The sequence below is a fragment of the Kwoniella dejecticola genome, chromosome 3, assembly GCF_000512565.2.
Source record: "Kwoniella dejecticola CBS 10117 chromosome 3, complete sequence".
Classification (NCBI taxonomy): Eukaryota; Fungi; Basidiomycota; class Tremellomycetes; order Tremellales; family Cryptococcaceae; genus Kwoniella; species Kwoniella dejecticola.
In genome coordinates, this window is record NC_089303.1 from 1,990,340 (window position 1) to 2,009,108 (window position 18,769).

Sequence of the window (18,769 nt, forward strand, 5' to 3'; positions counted from 1 at the left end):
CGCGATGCCTGCTAAACGTGCAGCCCCTTCATCTTCAACTGCTCCGTCCAGCAAGAAACCCAAATCCGCTTCGAAAGGCACACCCAAGGGTAAACAAGTTACCAACGGAAGTGGGACTACCGATTCTCCGCTGGACAAAGCCAAACAAGTCGCTTCTGATCTGATCAACACCGTCTCCGAGGCCGTCGATAATGCAGGGGATCTAATTCTAGATGACGGTAACACCCCTGCGCCCGTCTCAAAGGTCATCGAGGAGAACGTCGATGTGCCCGCTCTGAAGAAAAAGGCGAAGAAGGCCAAGACCAAAGCTGTTGAAGTGGCCTTAGACGCTGAGGAGAAAGTAGAGAAGGCTGTAGAGGAGAAAACTGGAGTTGATGTTAAGAAGACCAAAGCCAAAGCTGGAAAAGCTGCCAAGGAAGCTAAAGAACAAGTAGAAACAGCTGTTGAAGCTACCAAACCGCTCAAAAAGAAGGCTATCAGAGCGCAGAAAATGGCTCAAGAGACAGCTCAAGCTACCGCCGAGAGCGTTGATCAAGCGGTCAAGGACCCGAAAAACCGCAAGAAGGCTGAAGACTTTATGCATTCTGCCGAGGAGACCGTCAAAGCTGTAGCTGGAAAGGTCGGAGAAGTGCTCAGCAATGTCGTGGATCAGTTCGGTGAAGCTTCGGGACTCTCGGCTGATTTAGGATCGAATGTGGAGAAAGGAAAGAAGGTAGCTGCGAAGAAGGGTAAACAAGTCAAGGAAGCTGCAGAGGAGACGGCAGAAGAGGGAAAGAAGGTGGCGGCGAAGAAGGGAAAGCAAGCGCAGGAAGTCGCGGCAGAGGTTGTAGAGGAAGGAAAGAAAGTAGCAGGAAAGAAAGGTCAACAAGCTAAAAAAGCCGCCGAGGAGACCGTAGAGGAAGGAAAGAAGGTGGCGGGCAAAAAAGGCAAACAGGTCAAAGAAGCTGTTGAAGAGACGGTAGAAGAAGGGAAGAAAGTAGCTGGTAAGAAGGGCAAGAAAGCTGCCGAATTAGCTGAAGAGGCGAAGGAAACAACCAAGAGAAAGGCCAAGAATGCCGCCGATGCCGTCAAGCCCACCGCCAAAAAGGTCAAAGCTGCCGCTGAACCCGCCATCGAGAAGGGCAAGAAGGCTGTCAAAGATGCTGAACCCGTCGTCGCCAAGGGAAAGAAGGCTGCCGCTTCCGCAGCTGGCAAAGCGACTAAAGTAGCGGCAGACGCTATGGATATCGATGAAGATGACAACGACGAATACATTCACGGGTTCTCTTCTTCGGACGGAGAGGGAGATTCGGATGACGAGTCAGACGATGACGATGAAGATCGAGCTGTAGCTGAAGCCGGAAAGAAAGTCGACATGTCCACCTTGCCTATGGTTGCTAAAGATGACAAGTCGGTCCAAGCCAAGTTGAAGAAGGCTTCCAAGAAGAAGGTGAGCCGAGCTGAACAGCGGAAGTGTCGCTTGTGGCTGATTGATACCTGACGGAAATACAGGATGATCCGAAAGGTACTCTTTACCTGGGTAGAATTCCGCACGGTTTCTACGAAGAACAGATGAAAGAATACTTCAGCCAATTCGGGGACGTCACCAGACTCCGACTCGCAAGAAACAGGAAAGTGAGTCGGGACCCTTCTGATCTCGCCTCACATAGGTGGGGCATCGAGGCAAAGTGACTGACAATTGCGATCGCATCGAATGGGTTATTCCATCTCCTTTCATAGACTGGCGCTTCGAAACATTACGCATACCTCGAATTCTCCTCTGCCTCCGTCGCCGAGATCGTCTCTGAAACAATGAACAACTACCTTTTAATGGGTCACCTGCTCAAATGCCACGTGATCCCCGAAGATAAAGTACATCCCCAATTATGGGTCGGGGCCAATAAGAAGTTCCGCAAGATCCCTACGGCGCGAGTCGAGAAGCAGAAGCATGAGAAAGAACGGACCGACGAGGAGAAGGGGAAAGCCGATGAGAAGTTGATCAAGAAGGATCGAGCTAGGAAGAGGAAGATCAAGGATAGTGGCATCGAATATGATTATCCAGGTCATGTGAGTGGAGATTAACTCCCCATGCGGCTTTCATTCCCATTCCCTGTATCTGATCTTGATGTCCTCTCTTCTTCTGCGCTTCACTGTCCATCGCCCATCCAAATGCAAATATAAGTACAATCACAAGAGGCTGATCGGACACAATTGTACACAGCAGAAAGCGTAAACGATACAACTCAGCTTGCGTCCCGATCCACATTTGACGAAGGTGGGACAGGTCTAACAGGAAATTGCCGAAGTGATGCCTAAACATCGTTTTCACATATACCCTAATATATCTATCGACGCCTCATTTCCGGGTTACCTCGTTCTCAAGTGATATTCCTCCAAATGTGGTATGCGATACCTCATATCTATATTCAAGCAACGATGCAATGAAAGCAAGAGAGAAAGAGAGATGCATACATTCCGATCCAAGAAATTCGTTAAGTCGTATCATCAAACTAAAACTAATCGAGTCGTATTTCATGCCATGACAGAGGCAGTACATGTGTAGCACAAGAGGAGAAAGCAATCAAGTTAATTCAATTCAGATCAGATCAGATCAAATCAGATCAAATCAGATCAAATAAAAGTAAAGAGGAGAGTGGAAAAGAGATACTGAAAGCTGAAACACATTACACAATTCTACAAGCACCGCAACACAAAAAAGTAATGCTCCATCTCGGGGACTGCTAAGCCCACAATTTAGTGATTGATACTCCTAACCCAGTCTTCAGATCCTCAAGCATTTCTGGGCCATATACCATATCAGGTTCCGTATCTCCCTGTGAACGGATTGGCGCATAATAGAATCCCATGATCAGGACGATGTAGCTGTTGCCCAAATACCGATAATAATGGCAATGCCAATTGCGATCAAATCAGCGAGTGAGACCATGTCAGACTGAGCAAACAAAAGAATAAACAACTCACGCTAAGACAAGGATAGATCCTCTATGATAATTACTTCTAGCTTCTATATATGTGTAAGTCAAAAGGAAGATCGATAAGATTATAGCTATCACATCCCATCGGGGGAAGATCAATCTGCCAATCACGTTACGATCAGAATCGTCAGCATCTCATCATAGCAATTGACATTTATTATTCAACCCCGACTTAGGGGCAGAATTATTCAAATCATCATACGAAGAACTCACGTGAAAGTATCGACCACATCACCCATTTTATCCGGCTGATACAGTGCCGAGAAAGCTACCATAGCCGGAATTTGCAGGAGACAGACTTGCAAAGCGTACGCCGAACCAATCTCCATCCTGCAGAGCAATCAAGTCCGACAATGTTAGCTAGCCCGTTCAGTCCTGGCCCTGTCATTCTTGTTCCAGGGAGAACGTCGCTCACGATAACGCGATGTTGCCGTTCAATGCGAATGACATGGCATTCATGAACTCCGTCGTATTCGGTACGAGGGCGAACAAGGTCAATCCCAGGAATTTCTCGTCGATACCCGATCCTTGGAGTACCACATCCACCACGTCCACCAGGATCTCTGTCGTACATGAATCACAATACCATTAGCGATCTCGCCCCAAATTTTAGTTTGGGCTACACTGAACTCCGCGAGAGTGTTACGTACCAGCAATGATAGCGTAAAGAAGTGTACATCCTAATAGCACACCCGCTGATACCCCTCTGGTCCAAGAAGGGGCTTCATGACCACCATGACCTTGCTCCTCGTCATCTTGCCAATTCCCTTTCGCGCTATTCGAAGCAGTCATCTGCCCAGCTGTTTGTGGTCCCGTCGTATCATGATTATGAATGGCGGGACGCGACTTTTGAGCTGAACCAGACTGAGAGCTACTTCCAATGATCGAGCCCTGGTGTCGGAGTGCACTGACCGTAGCTACCGCCACTGCTCGGGTGAAATCCTCGGTAGTCAGGCTGGAAGGTAATCGCATAGGAGTGAGGTGGGTCTGAGAATTCTTCAGATCTTTATCGACCGATTCAAGGAAAGGCGTGTATCCAGCTGGGAGGTTGAACGTATTTGAAGCGGATCTATCTTTATTATTGCCTTCGGTCGAAGATCCTGCTTGAGCAGTTGCATCTCCTTCTAATGGACCTTCTTCCAGTACTGGGGACGGCCTATATCCAACATGACTCGGTAATCGACTTATACTTGCTTTCGGTGAACCCCCGACTGATCGGGATTGATGAGGACTGTTACCCGCTACATTGGCTTTGTGTAACGGTAAGATATGTTGCATTACCGCTTGAGGGGTTATTCGTTGAGTCAAGGTGGCTTTTACTGCAGGGTGCATCGCTTGGATCGCTGCGGATGCCTCATCGTTCTTCATGAGCTGTTGTGGATTCTGCCAGATTTGAGCGGCGTGTGTTCGGAGTGAGAACCATAGACCTATCAGGTAAGACTGTGGACCATGCATGCGTGAACAGGAAGAATGACATCAGCAAAGTTGCCTGCAAGGACGGGATGTAGTGAATCCAATGGATACTCACGAAAAGGAGGATTGCTGCGCAGCCATACATGAGGGTCTCCACTTGATCTTGGTAGAAAGGATCGTTCTGGGGATCAGGGTGCTCGTAGTAGCAATGATCACACATCCACATGTTATTGCTGCCTTTGGCACCACCTGTCATTTGGAGGCTAGAATCAGGAAGAATGGAAATATTGTGTTGCGCCGGCGTGGGACATCCTTCGCAATGCAATTCAAACTACGGTCATATCATCACCGTCAGCCCAGGCTGGCTCGGGCTTCAGCAAGGATAAGAGACTGGACTTACCGATCCGTAAGTCTGGTAGAACATGGTGGGAGTCAGAGTACCGATGATAGCCATGATCAACATCGTACTGGTCACACCAGCAGATTTCGCATTGAATTTCTGTTCTTTCCTCTTGAAAGCGCCACTGCACATTGACACTCCAGGCATGAGTAGCACACCCGCTAAGATACTGCCGACAATCGAACCCTCCACCAGTCTACCTTTTCCTTGTATCAGCGCTATAGAGTAGAGGATGATTTCGATGATGGAACCGAAGGTGGCGTTGATCACAGCGCCCATACCGATCGAAGATTGCGCCGAAATCGAAGCTACTGCCATACCGATAAAGTAAGATAGCGGAATGACTGACGCAAGTGACAAGACAAAGATCAATGCTTGGGAGGTGATGAGCTTGAGGAGTGGCGATATAGGCAGATGCTTATGTTCAAGCTTTTCAACGAAAGGCAAGATGAACAAGCCATCGATGATCACGAAAAATACCAATGGAAGCAGGTTGATGAACATGATGTTGACACCTCCAACCGTGTACTTGTAGTACTGCAAACCTACTGCACGGTATGTACATAGTAGGACAGTTGATCGAGGTCCGGAAGTCGGGGCGACTTGACCAGCTGTCAGATGTGCTCGTTTCATTGTATACCCGGATGGAGAACCGTCTTCGCCTTGCAAAGTTGTCGAGCCAGATCCTGTTCCAGAGCCCTCACTAGAGTCGGGTGACCCATGAGGAGTATTACCGGTCGGTATCGGAACAACGACTTTGGGGGCAGATCTGAAATTGATTTCCAGGGGTCTGTGATAGAGGAGATTGAGTAAGGCCCAGGTGAGTTTAGCCATTGGTATGGTGATGACGAAGAACCAACATAGTATACAAACGAAAGACATGATGGGCGCGACGACCAAGAAGAATCCAGGCCAGTAGACGAGTCTTCCCAAGAATTTTGCTTTCTTGTTTCGGGGTCTCCGAAAACCCTTCGGCTCGTGTTTACCGTTACCTAAGAGAGATGTACGTTCGTCGTCGAGCATGTCCTTGACTTTAACATTCGGTGAGAAAGTGACGGTCGGTTGTCTGTCATGGCCATCTGCCCCCCTGATGGTGCTTGACGAGGCTCCGGCGGGGGATGTAGGGGCCAATGAAGGTCGAATAGGTTCATCAGGCAGCCCAGCATGTAGTCCAAGAGAGTCTCTGCTAGGGGTGTTACGGATTGTGAAATTGGATGAAGCGCCATCAGAGGTGACTCGAGCCTTTGGAGTGGGTGAAACGGAAGAAGACGATCTGCTCGTCCAAGTACCGTAATCCGACCTTCTTGTTGGTCTAGCTGATTCGTCTTCATCGTCTGAATTATCCGGATCTTCTTCAGGTGCGCCTTCGCCTTCCACGTATTTTCCGAATGGCCATCCGATGTACCATGCAAGACCCCGCAGTGTTTTACCATACCCGCCTCGACCACCACCCAGGACTTCGGCGGCGCTCACAAGCACTGCAACGAAGAAACATGCCAAAGCGAGCCACCAGCCAAATAAAAGGACCCACAGGATATTGCCTGGGAGCAAGTGTCGTTCTGCGGCGGCAGACGGGATTGAGTGAAGAGCTGATTCGGCGTTACGAGTCACTGAACGCGATTTTCGATATAGAGCTGGTTTCCAGATTGGTAAACCGAATGGGTGTTCTATATTCAAAGCCTGTGAACTGATTGTCAGCCGGATTGTTCACTCGTGAACGACATCTCAGAGAGATCACTTACGTCCTGTCGATCTCGGAGAGTGACGCCTTCATCACCGCCATCTCCTTCATCATCCTCATCCTCGTCTTCTACATCAGTCCCATGCTCGCCACCAATCTCCTCCTCGACGACATCATGCACGATCTCGTCGACGATACTAGCTTGGTCAGCCGCTATCGATTCCTGATCTTCTTCGTCGCCTTGAGCCGAGTGTACGGATGGCGCACGAAGGAAGTCGTCTCGTGGGCTAAGACCTCCGTCCCTTGGAGTTTCCGTACCCGCTAAACTGGCTGGTCGGGGGAAGTATCCCGCTTCGCTCGGGTACCGTCTTCTATCCGAACTTGGAGCTCTTGACCTCGAAATGGATCTACTGGTTGTTCCCGGACCGCCCCGCTGTTGTTGAGTTTGGAACCTTTCATCGGGCAGTCCAGTCGTAGGAGCGCTGAGATCAGGGGTAGCAAGCGGTGTCAAGCCCTCAGCTTCCGCTTCAGCGGCTAATCGCTTTTCTAATTCCAAGTGAGCTTTCTTCTTTCTAGCTTGTCTTCGCTCCTTCTGCCTTTGCTTGATCAGCTCGGCGCCCCGATCCTCCACTTCCTCATCCTCCCGATCACCATCCTTCCGGTCCCTGTCCTTATCCACCCTGACTACACTTTCACGCTGCTGTAACACTGGTCTAGCTCTTGACGCAGAGCGAGACATACTGCCTGGTGGAGCCTGGTACATCCCGCTCGAGAGGAATCTTGGATTCCGAGGAGGTCGCGGCATGCTGCCTGCGTTAGAGTTGCCAGGACGCTCTCCCCATGTCGTATTTGGAGATCCAAAACTGCTTCCGAAAGCCGTGGCGGGTGGTCCTCTTTGACTACCGATACCACCTCTAGGGGTAGATTCTAAACTCTGTGCACCTGGTAAAGCCGATCGCGGTCGATTCTGTGCATCGTAATAGTCTTCATCCTCCGTCGCCGTCGTGAATGAGCGTATTGATGACGCTCTTCCGGGTGATAACGCCGCGTGATACTGGCTTGACGATGGAGCCGGTTGTGGGGTAGAGATGGGATTGGGACGTTGCTGCGTTGGCGTAGTCATTGTCAGTTTCTCGATGAAGACCAACTCCGTGATGTGAGTGATGGATGATAGGAGATGATGAAAATCGGATCAAAAAAGAAGATATGAGAGAGGATGGTAGAAAGGAAAGCGACATCAAGCACTGATCAATCGATTCAGAAACCATCATCCAGCTCAAGCCACCGTATCATATCATAACCACTAGCTCGCTTGTCACTTCAACGCGATCCATGCATAAGCTTTGCGTGAAACGATTCGAAAGCTTGTAGTCGGAACAAGCGATCAAAGCGCAGGGAATTTCCGTTAAGAAGGGGAAGAAAGGAACGAAGGATTTGTTTCGCGTTGGCAAGCTTGAATCTGATTCAAATAGGAAGAAGGAGTCGACGGCGCAACTCACCTCGTCTTGCTGTTGGGAGTGTAATGATCCAGGTCTACCTTTTCCCAAAGCTTCTTGTTGCTGCTGACTACCTGATCTCTTCAGCTCTGGTGCAGCCGCTAAACCACTTGACATCGTGCCTTCTTCTGGTCCCGATTGCGGTGCTGGTGATTTCAGAATCTCAGCGAAAGTTTGAGCTGCAGTAGATTGAGAACCCAAGTTCGATTGTCGGATAGTCTGAGTCGGCGATGATGCTGATTGTACGATTGAATGTGAATCTTCTTCTTCATCATTTGAATGGGACGTTGGGGGTGGCGCAGACATCGCGTAGGGTATTGCTATTTTAACAACTGACGGGTTAAGCTACAAAACGATATATAAGGGAAATCAGATAGGATATGCTATGACAGGCTGAACGATGCTATGATGAGGTGGAACAAAGGGCAATCATGATCAAATCATTGTCAATGATTGTGGGAGACGACGCAATTGATGAGTTGATAAAAGGAAGAAGAAGCACAGAGCATACACATTTGTTATTGTCTCCATCACCACTCACTACTACACGGTTAAGCTTAAGCACACAGTAAGGCGGCCATACCCGAACCTTAAATAAGGGAAACGCGACATATCAATCATCGCGAATTCACACACGTGGAGGAAGAATAAGGCTAATGTTCGGACTGATAAATTACGTCAGACCAGGAGAAGGATGATTACTACCATCAACGATGTTGGTTGATTCAACTTGACCTTGTTTATAACACATCGCGAATCTCATTTCTCCTTCTCCTTCTCCTTCTCCTGATCCTCCGTCCAAGAACAAACTGGACGTCGTCGATTGTCTTCTTGAATACTGCTACAATGCCAGCTTACAGGCTCGAAGTAGCGCCTTCGGCTCGATCGAAATGCAACGGTAAGCATCCATCGATCAACTGATGCGAGATGTCATGTTCGAACATTTGAATCGTGTTGACCCAATCTGCGCTCATAGGTCCAAAGCCTTGTTTTGGTACGAAGATTGACAAGGGTATGTTACGACTCGGTGTCTTCGTGGAAATCGGAGGGAACGCCAGCTTCAAGTGGAAACATTGGGGTTGTAAGTCCTTTCTTTTTGCACATTTGAGGCGAGCTTGGGGTAAAGGCGGGGATAAGTGAGTGGCCGGGGTGAAGGCTTTCAGAGAGCATGAATCAATGAGCAGCTGATTATCCGCTGCAGGCGTCACGGAGAAGGTCATAGGCAATATCAAGAAGGACTTCCCTGATGCTACAGATATTGATGGTTGTAAGTCACTTATATAGCATGCACAGATGCTCACGAGAAGCCGTTTTGAGTTGACGAGAGCACATCTTCATAGTCGAGGAGCTTCCGTAGGTGACCTCATTGACTATACATTGGGTATCTCTGACTGATATTTTGGTCCGACTGTGATCAGCGAAGATTATCAAAGCAAGGTCAGTCACTTTCAAATTGCACACCGCTACAGGCAGCTGACGGACCGATGTCGGGCTTAGGTGACGACTGCGATGGACGAAGGACATGGTGTGTTGTGTTATGACTTCATACTTCCGCCCTCTTCGCTTTACAGCATTGTCTGGAGTCTGTCTCCCTTTCAATTCGCCAACAGCTCCCACTTTCTCTTAAATCATACCTTACTTTGTGCTAGTCTTGTATATTGCGTCCTTTCGGCAAACTTGACCTCGTCAACTTACTTCACTTCCCAAATCTTGCCCTGCTCATCCTTCTGCTTGTCGTTGTGGTACACAAAGCCCTTTGTGCTAGACTCTCTTGTGCTTGATCCTGAGCGATAGCTGACACGACCGTTACAGTCGACCCCGAAGACATCCCTGAATCAGCCATCAAGCCGCCATCTCCCACACCTGAAGAAGGGGAGGAACCAGCATCGAGTCCGGCGAAGAAGAAGAAAGCTTCGAAAAAGAAGCAGGCTAACGGTGAAGACGCGGACGAGAACCCAAAGAAGGTCAGCTATCTCTTTGTCTGTCTGACTTGGCCATTTGCGTGGGCTGACAACGAGACGTAGTCTCGAGCTAAGAAGGCCAAAAAAGAACAGGATGAGAGTGACTTGAGCGAGGAGGAGAAGAAACCTCAAAAGGTTAGCTCGCTCTCCATCTCATTTGCCTATCATTGTCGGCTGACTGTCAGACATAGCCCCGAGCCAAAAAGGCGAAGAAAGTGCAAGATGAGAGTGACTTGAGTGAAGAAGAGCAGAAGCCCAAGAAAGTTAGTCATGCATTTCCCCTCTTCCAGACCAATACCACGTATCAAGCTAAACGAGTCTTCAACTGCTAGAAACCCTCAAAGAAAAATGCTAAGAAGGAAGTCGAGAGCGATTTGACCGAAGAAGAGGACGTAAAGCCCAAGAAGAAGGTAAGCCGCGTGTCAGCGATCTGTCCCTGTTGATGACGCTAAAGACTCTCTGCTCGCACAGGCTGCCAATAACAAGAAAGTCAAAGCTGAACCGGAAGTAGAGGAGCCTGAGCGCAAACCTAAAAGAAAGGTCAGGCGTGATTTTTCCTGCATCTCAAAGATCGCAGCTGACAAGAGAGCAGGCCGCTCCCCGAAAGTCCCTGGTTGAGGCAGAGTCCGAGGATGAAGAGGAAGAGGAGGAAGATGTCAAAGTATGTGCACTCTTTCCCGTATTTACGTCTCGCGGCGCCAAGCTGACTCACTCATCCACAGCCCATAGCCAAGAAGGCTAAAAAGTCTAAGTCGAAGGCCAAGATCGAGGAAAGCGACTAGTCCTCACTGCGGTCCACTCGAGACTGCAGTAGTCTTATATTTGGTGATCTTATTCTTATTCGTCGGATAGGCAAGGTGGAGGAGGGAAGCTTGAAGGTTTTCGAGATAGGAAAAGTTGAAGACAGAGAAGCGACATGTATATCAGGCGATCCTGAGAAGCAAGTCAGTACATGCAGAGGGGCAATCCCGTAGTCATATGCCCAAATGGTGGAATTGTTGATATATCTATACATTGAACATATATTTCTGATACCACGCCGAGCGTAATATGTATTTAACATGTATCATGGTCTCGCCATTGGCCAGATGCATATGGGGGAAGAAAGGGTATTTTGGTAACGGTGATTGACATGACATGTGGATTGTGCCTTTTTCGGCATGATCGTAGTTTATGGGTTTTATGACGTAGCTTCCTGGAATGAATCGAAGCCGACGCCAACAAGCCGTAATATTGACGTTTTCATACTTTTTCAAACGTTGATTCCAAGTCCAAGGTTCAAGTCCAGGCTGGGGTGGTAACCAGTTCAACTTTGCATGCGGGTCTGCGTAGTTCGTGCATCGTATTTCGATACACACACTTGGCACTGCATCTGCATGAACAGTGTATCGTGTCGTTCTCTTCTTGCTATACCTCAACGATAGAATATAATAGACCGATAGAGTCTCTCCTTTTCATCGAGAGAATACCGAACGCCCATCACTGAGCAAGCTCTGCCAGTCAAAGGGAGAAGATCGTAGTATACCGAATCATCACCAATACCAATAGATAAGACCGTCTTTCAGAACTTCAACATTGATCCTGTGAAACGAAGCAAAGATATCTCACAAAGTCAGAAGTACGAAGCACACCACACACAGCACGAAGCACGATGAAAGCTGCAGACGGATCAAGAAGACCAATATGGTTGAACCAAAATACCCTAACATCGCATCTGTGTGAGTGCCCATCAACATTTTTCGATATATGCAGTCTGCAGGTGAACGAGGCGAAAGCCAGAAGCAGCTGTATGTATCAAGTGATGTCGAACATTGATTGACCTTGTCGGACTGTACGTGCATAGTCTTCGGCCCTTACGTCCTGTTCCCGATCTTAGCAGCCCTAACATGGCTCGGGGGGATCCTGGCCTTGTTGGGACTCTGGGTCAAAGACGGAAAACCGCGATATCAGCCTGACGAGGCTTCCGTAGTCTTCATCAGTGATGTAGGTGCTACTCATCAGAAGACGTTCATTGGGATATGCTGTGTTACTGCTGGGTGAGTGGGCGATTCTTCCAGTCTTGTATGTTGAAGCGGTACTGGTCGCTAATGCTGGTACTCTGTGCACAGGTTTTACATCCTCTCTCTCTTCGCTGAACGGTGGTTGAGACACGTTGATCGATTACCTACCGATCTCAGAAAAAGGGAGAAGATATTTGGTAGGTTTACCCAACACAACATGCTGCCCTTCGTCAGAGCTTAACTAATTCGCATCTTGGAATGGTACGCAGACTGGCTAGCTATTGTATTCTGCATAATTGGATCGGCGGGTTTGGTACTTCTCTCAGCTGTAAGTCATCCCCTCTTCTCCCACTTAATTCCCAGTTCTTCTCAGTCTCCGTCAAGCTGATCTCATACCATGGACATGCGATAAATAGTTCAACGCGTTCGACCATTCGACGATCCACTGGACGATGACTCTGGTCTTCATCGTTGGTGTAGCTCTATCAGCCATCTTCCAATCTGCGGAAGTCGTGAGTCCCTGTCTCCACCTTGCTCCTCAGACCAATCAATTGCCTGGTATGCCTATCTACCAGCAGCTGATGACCGATTACGCATTTATAGTGGTCATTACACAAAGATCATCCCGATCGAAAATCCCTTCGTCGAAACTCCATCCTCAAATTGACGGTGGTCATCATCGCCATCGCTTGCGCTATAGCTTTCGGCGCGACTTATAGCATTGTGAGTTCGGTACCGTCGTAACCTGATGTCTTTCTATTGTGATCTACCCTTTTCGGTCTGTCTATCCGGATCCTGTCTGTCGCTTGATCAGCTGGGATACACACGCAGGGATGCAAGCTAATCGACGTTGTCATGACTTTTCTGATCATCACAGTGCGGTGGAAATGCAACTCCTTACAAATCGCATACGGCAGCAACATGCAACAGGGTAACCTCAGCTGCCGCCGCTCTAGAATGGACCGTATCCTTCATTCTGGTATTCTACTTTTTGACGATCGCCGCCGATTTATGGCCCGCCGGAAAATCTTCGCCTAGATATATGAGGCGACTCGCGAAATGGCAAGTCAGGCATGATCATTTCAATGGGCTCGAAAAGGATTTCACGGGTAGAAGGGCTTTCGACGTTTATCCTGAGCGCATCGCGGATATTGGTGCCGGCGCTGGCACTGGCACTGCCGGTTTTGTATCGGAGAATGGACCTCTCAACGGGAACGGTGATGCTCGAGGAAATACATGGCAAGATCGTGAAGCACAATTGAAGAATGAAATGCTCGCGCGTAATCAGGGAAGAGATACTACACCAACGGCGACGAAATACCACAATAGCAACAACAACAACAACAACAACAACAACGGATATCTAGGTACTGGTACTGGCAATGGAGGATATAGTGAGAATCCGATGACACCCACATCTACTCAACCTCTCAGCGGTATGAATACTGCGCCTGGGACTGCTCGGTCGAGTATAGGCGGTGAAGCCGATGGAAGGTATTCTATGGGTAGTCAAACGCCAATGATGAGGCAGGTATAATTTACTTTGGTCGAAGAGGTGAAGACGAGCATGTATAAATACTGATTTACCGGAAAGAGGAAGAGGTAAACACGACGAGGTTGACAGGTTGAGAGAATATTTTAAGGCTATGTAGAATTGAAATTGGTTCAGTAAGTATGAGTATAACTGGCAAATATTAATCGAAGACACGATAGATCAGTAGTATTCTGTACACATAGACGCTGTAGCATAGTATAAATGTTTAGAATAGATTAAAATCTAGATATCGAGTAATAATCAGCTTCATGTATCAAATCACCAGACTCTATTCTGCCTTTATTCCTCCCAGTCTCCACGCTTACAAGGTGATAAGTAACACATCTTTCAGGCATCATGAGAACTTTTGATGTCATAAGTCGTCTCGCGATAATATACGATGCGTCATCAGATGCACTGGATACGTGATATAAGATACGCTGCATACCTCGCTGAACCTCAAACGAAACGCGATTGCTCGAAAGGCCAGAAGGCAAGATACGTCGTCCTGACGACCGAATCAATACATTGTGATGCGACATTGCAAGATACTTGAAAAAGGTTTGAGGGTGTCCACAAAGGTTTCCCAGAACGAGATCCGTCAGACACCCTCCGTCTTACTCCGCATTCCAATTTTGAACTTCTTCGACCCCGGTCCCGGTCCCGGTCCCGGTCCCGATCCACCTTGACCTTGGCCTGACCCAAATTGCGAAGTAGAGCCCGGAGGCATCGGACTAGCTGATCTACTTCCCGTAGCCGGTCCAACCGATCCCGATTTCACACGTTTCAGCGAATTGGAATTCCCAAAATCGACGGAGCCAGGCCGTTTATTCGGGTTCGGATTATACGGTCTGCCTTGGCCTGGGGCTTGTGAAGGATTCGTGGGGAATGGTCTTGCACCTTGGCCTTGACCTTGACTTTGGCTTTGTCCAGGGAAAGACGATTTTCTAGAGAAAGCGTTCTGATTTTGACTTTGACTTTGACTGATGTTAGGGTTACTACCAGGACCACTGGGGAATATTTGCGGTGGTAAGACCGGTAATAACGGAGTGGAAGGTGTTGAACCTGGTCTGGAAGTTGGTTGACCAGGTATTTGATATGGGAATGAAGGTGATGGTAAACCAGGCGAATGTATTGAGTTTGAATTCGCTTGATTCTTGAGGTCGGAGGTACTGGTTGAAGGTCCCAAGGATAATTTCGCTGCTCGTTTTTTCTAAACAAAAGAGAAAAAATGTAGCCGGTGTCAATATTTCTTTCATTCTGCTATTACACTATTACACGAGTATGAAAGGTGACTCGACTCACCTTCCTGCGTTCCTCTGCTTCTCTCACGCCCACCTTGATACCGCCGGAGTACTGTGAGTGTCTAGGTTAGCAAAATGAAGATCGGAAGTGACAAGGATTTCAGGATAAAGAGCAGATTTTTCCGGTTGCCCCGCCGAATGAGGACACTGCAGGTGTATGTAGGCAGGCACAAGATAGACAGACTCACCCCGTCTTCTCTATGGCCCACTTCAAGCTTAGCCACTTGGAACGCCTCATTCGGCAACATCTCAATTTGGTCTGCGAACAGGTTTGGCGGGATACCGGTGGGGTTCATGAAGTCTTGTGATATCGGTAATAACGATTGATTTTCGATCTTCGTACCTGTTGGCGTCGGATCTGAACAGATGACAAGGCGTTAGTGGATGGAATCGAAAGTTTTTTGAGGATCGCCTGGGATACGAGGATACTGCGTTCCGCTCTGGAAGGGAATATTGCCTCTACATTCGGAGATATGCTCACCTATACAATCCTCTATCAGGTGCCAATACCCTTTCTCCATCTTCTTCCTTCTATACTGCCTCCCGGCCCCATTGTTATTGGTACCCTTCTTATCACCGCCTTCATCATCAGGGTTGAATTCCGCATACGGCCGGACATAGGTGTTGTACAATGTGTCGAGATGGAGGAGCGATATTAAGTCGTGGGATGAATGCAGGTGTCGAGGAGGAGGGACTGTGAACGAGCATATTTGGAGACATTAGCATCGCAATGAGTTATCTGATATACATCCTATAAGGATTGACAGGCAGACAGCAATTGTCACATCCACAACCTAATGGATGTGCAGGCTTGATATAGATATGGATGAGATGGTATGTTCTTTCACGCAGTTGCAGGAAAGGAAACTCGGCTCACCGTCCCATTGCGGCAGTATCAAATCCGGTCTATGCGGATGATTATTGGTGCTGTCCATGTCCATAGCTATATCTGAGTCGGCATGATTGAGAGAGCGAGATTGAGGCGATCGACTGCTTTCTCCATTCTGCACCAGGTCCGCAATGTCCATAATTGTGTTGGAAGGTACGGGAATATAGCTTGATCGTGATGCCTTTAATCCTACTTGATCGTATTCGCAGCCCTAAGCGACTACCTGAGTTTTTGGGCAGATTTCTCGTTTTGTCTTGTCAGATGCAAGAGCTGGATTCGCGAGCTGGAAACTATTGTCCCAAGATGTTCTCAAGAGGTCAACCTTGCGTAGGATGCATGTTTTCTGTCAAGTTACTCTACTCTTCCTTGTACGCCATGCCCGTGAATAGCAATTCATCGTAGCTGCAGCTGATTGGATTATATTTCGGTGATCGCCGCCAAAATCCGCTTAGACTCGCGTTTATCGATAAAGTCATTTGACAGAAGGATCTACGCGAGCTCTGACCGGTTGTCTCTCTCTTCTTATCTTACAGAGTCCTTCTGGCCTATACGCGCATAAACTCAGCCTGCGCCTTTGACACCAACATTCGTCTAATCATAAGGCAACTCATCTTCACATCGCTTGGCCCGTTAGCTTGCAAGTCACTCTCACACAAAGCAGCCGACCGATAATGGCATCCCGTGAGTGTGCTCGAAAATCAATATCAAAGTCAAAGCCAAAGCCAAAGTCTACGTCATCCGATCAACCGTAAAGCATAAAGCGTATATGATGAAACAGAAACTCCCGGAATATCTAATCTAGATATCAAAGCTGACCTCGAGATTCGCTCGATAGTACTCCCCTCAGCTCAAGCAGGATACCTGCCCTACTTCTTACTCCTCACAACATGCGCAGGGACTTACAATGCGATTCAGAATCATTTTGTCATTTGGCAAAGCAAGGAAGTGTATTCGAGGAAAGCCGATGAGAGTGAGTGTGGTGGCGTTATCGAATATGTCTCGTGCATTTATCATTACGCATCAGGCCTGTCACAAGGACTCAGCGGATCTAACTTAAGCCAGACTAAGCTGATCTGCTATATGCTCATATATGCTTGTAGTGACCTTCCTCGCCGGACGTCTTTTCGCAGCTTGGACGACTCTGGCGTCGTTGATAAGAGGTACAGCGGCTTATAACATACATGATCGAGTGTGAGTCCCACACCCATCCGTACTAATTGACCAGAGATCAGCCTTCAAAACTTGGATCCCGTCCGAGTCACGTTGCAACACGATTCCATCTATGTATTATGTATGGCATGTGCCGCGCTGACGAAATATAATTCTGATACTTGTCGCAGAGCATACGACCTAGTGATTGCGACATACGCATTAGCGACATGGCATTTCACCTCGGAATGGTTGATATTCGGTTCGGTCAAACCTAATAGAGGATCAATCGGAGCTATCATCGTTGGATGTGAGTTCTTCATCATTCAGTATTTTCATCATTTATACTGAATGATTAGATCCATTTTTTTACCATTGTTTCACAATCCGCTGCTTTGATTTGCTCTATTTCACGCTGACTTGTCTTTATCGGGATGCCTAGGGGTCGGATTGACTTGGACACTGACTCAGAGAGATCATTATCTCGCCTAACCTGCTCCAAGAGCAAAGCATAGTCAAGCAGAAGCTCAAATTAGACAGGCTAGATTTATCTGTGTAGCCCTTACTGTACATAGAAAATTCATGAATATCGTCAAAACACACTAACCAAACCCATACAATATACGATCAGATCATTAACAAACCTCATAATTTAGCCTTATTCTTATCTTTGCCTTTGTCTCTCCCCACTCTATCGAAGAATTCTTGCTCTTCCACTGGAGGTAGATTGAGCTTTCGATACGATTGAGAATATTCCAGGACCTGGTGGTATGCTCCTCTCTGTGCAGGTCTGGCATCAGCGTAATGCACAATACGACCCAGTCGAAGAATGGCGACTCAATTTTGTTTGAGCAATCGCACAAGACTATGTTTATGCCTATGTTCGATACGACCCAGACTCACCTTGATTGCACCCCAAGCTCCAGCAGCGACCTTCCCTCCGTCCCTCTTAGCTACCTCTACTGCTCTGCTAATCACTTTGTCTGAATCCACTATTTCGTCGACTAGCCCTATTTCTAGGAGCTCTTTCTGGGTCCATCGTCTGGCCAAGAGGGTGTCTCTGTGATGTTGAGGATTAGGTATTCGGATAGACAAAAGGGCGTTGAAAGAGTTGGGCAGAGGAGAACCGAATTGAATCTGCGAACGAACCAACGAACATCATTAAGAAGAGTCAGACTCGGTTCAGAAGGATATAAAGGATCGTCCGAAGTTACGAATCCAGAGCGAGATTCACCTCATTCATACATAAGAAACCTTTGCCAGAGGTGATTATTCGATGGTCGCATGATAAAGCTAGGATCATACCTCCCGCGAAGGCTGAGATTCCATAAGAGTTCTATCAGCATTTCTCGGTGGCGTACCTTTATGTCCCGTGGTTCTGTGCGTATATGAAGGTGTGTGATTCATGATTCTGACGGGCCGGAAGATGATTCGATAACTCACCATGCCCGTTGATAGCTGATATAGTCAATAAGGGGAAAGTGAGTAATCGCCAAGTGACAGGATCGAAGATCTCTACAGAATGACGTTCAAACGTGCACAGATGTCAGCCGGTCATTATCGTCGAGATTGACTTCAATATAGTCAGAAATGGAACAAGATGTCGTGATGCTGAAATCCACTTGCCCTCGAAGAAATTCTTAATCTTGATACTCCTTTCCCAATCTAAGCCATTACTAAAGAATTTCTGATTATCGCTTGTAATGATCAACGCCCCTGCACCTTTTCCTTCATAATTCTCCCGTTCTTTGGGATCGAATTCACCCCCTCCAACTGATCTCCACTCGTATTCCACCTGATCTAGTGCTTGCGAGAACTCTGAGAGGAGCTCGGGGGTGAGTCGATTATCTGGTGGAGAGGTTAGCGTGATTTGCCATACGTTGGAAGCTGGCTGAGTGACTTTGAGGTACTTGGTACTCATTCTGAAGAGCAGGGTGCTAGACCTCGTGCTGCTATACTCCTGGGCT

At 47.8% G+C, this 18,769-nt stretch overlaps 7 protein-coding genes across 7 annotated transcripts; 4 read left to right on the forward strand and 3 right to left on the reverse strand.

Annotated features, from left to right (window-relative positions):
- Window positions 1–4: 4 nt before the first annotated feature.
- Window positions 5–2,061, forward strand: I303_103105 (uncharacterized protein; the record flags this gene model as incomplete). Its single annotated transcript, XM_018406449.1, has 3 exons — window positions 5–1,429; window positions 1,492–1,614; window positions 1,720–2,061. 3 exons carry the CDS (start codon window positions 5–7, stop codon window positions 2,059–2,061), a joined length of 1,890 nt encoding a protein of 629 aa, XP_018264943.1.
- Window positions 2,062–2,720: 659 nt separating this feature from the next.
- I303_103106 (calcium/proton exchanger) lies at window positions 2,721–8,271 on the reverse strand (the record flags this gene model as incomplete). Its single annotated transcript, XM_065968694.1, has 9 exons — window positions 2,721–2,862; window positions 2,962–3,075; window positions 3,189–3,305; window positions 3,391–3,538; window positions 3,626–4,415; window positions 4,504–4,719; window positions 4,789–6,468; window positions 6,531–7,574; window positions 7,969–8,271. The coding sequence occupies 9 exons, from the start codon at window positions 8,269–8,271 to the stop codon at window positions 2,721–2,723; spliced, it is 4,554 nt and encodes a 1,517-aa protein (XP_065824766.1).
- Window positions 8,272–8,811: 540 nt separating this feature from the next.
- On the forward strand, window positions 8,812–10,708 carry I303_103107 (uncharacterized protein; the record flags this gene model as incomplete). The annotated part of the gene is made up of 13 exons (XM_018406451.1): window positions 8,812–8,863; window positions 8,942–9,046; window positions 9,167–9,232; window positions 9,306–9,318; window positions 9,384–9,402; window positions 9,463–9,490; window positions 9,778–9,929; window positions 9,990–10,061; window positions 10,118–10,189; window positions 10,259–10,336; window positions 10,398–10,466; window positions 10,519–10,587; window positions 10,649–10,708. 13 exons carry the CDS (start codon window positions 8,812–8,814, stop codon window positions 10,706–10,708), a joined length of 855 nt encoding a protein of 284 aa, XP_018264945.1.
- An 869-nt stretch (window positions 10,709–11,577) lies between these two features.
- Window positions 11,578–13,463, forward strand: I303_103108 (uncharacterized protein; the record flags this gene model as incomplete). Its single annotated transcript, XM_018406452.1, has 7 exons — window positions 11,578–11,644; window positions 11,770–11,962; window positions 12,035–12,123; window positions 12,196–12,254; window positions 12,343–12,438; window positions 12,530–12,649; window positions 12,804–13,463. The coding sequence occupies 7 exons, from the start codon at window positions 11,578–11,580 to the stop codon at window positions 13,461–13,463; spliced, it is 1,284 nt and encodes a 427-aa protein (XP_018264946.1).
- A 598-nt stretch (window positions 13,464–14,061) lies between these two features.
- I303_103109 (uncharacterized protein) lies at window positions 14,062–15,792 on the reverse strand (the record flags this gene model as incomplete). Its single annotated transcript, XM_018406453.1, has 5 exons — window positions 14,062–14,673; window positions 14,766–14,816; window positions 14,953–15,122; window positions 15,246–15,458; window positions 15,642–15,792. 5 exons carry the CDS (start codon window positions 15,790–15,792, stop codon window positions 14,062–14,064), a joined length of 1,197 nt encoding a protein of 398 aa, XP_018264947.1.
- Window positions 15,793–16,324: 532 nt separating this feature from the next.
- I303_103110 (uncharacterized protein) lies at window positions 16,325–17,294 on the forward strand (the record flags this gene model as incomplete). The annotated part of the gene is made up of 5 exons (XM_018406454.1): window positions 16,325–16,334; window positions 16,489–16,623; window positions 16,754–16,844; window positions 16,994–17,112; window positions 17,245–17,294. 5 exons carry the CDS (start codon window positions 16,325–16,327, stop codon window positions 17,292–17,294), a joined length of 405 nt encoding a protein of 134 aa, XP_018264948.1.
- A 153-nt stretch (window positions 17,295–17,447) lies between these two features.
- I303_103111 (uncharacterized protein) lies at window positions 17,448–18,723 on the reverse strand (the record flags this gene model as incomplete). Its single annotated transcript, XM_065968695.1, has 5 exons — window positions 17,448–17,582; window positions 17,706–17,939; window positions 18,037–18,119; window positions 18,246–18,317; window positions 18,429–18,723. The coding sequence occupies 5 exons, from the start codon at window positions 18,721–18,723 to the stop codon at window positions 17,448–17,450; spliced, it is 819 nt and encodes a 272-aa protein (XP_065824767.1).
- Between the last annotated feature and the right edge of the window lie 46 nt (window positions 18,724–18,769).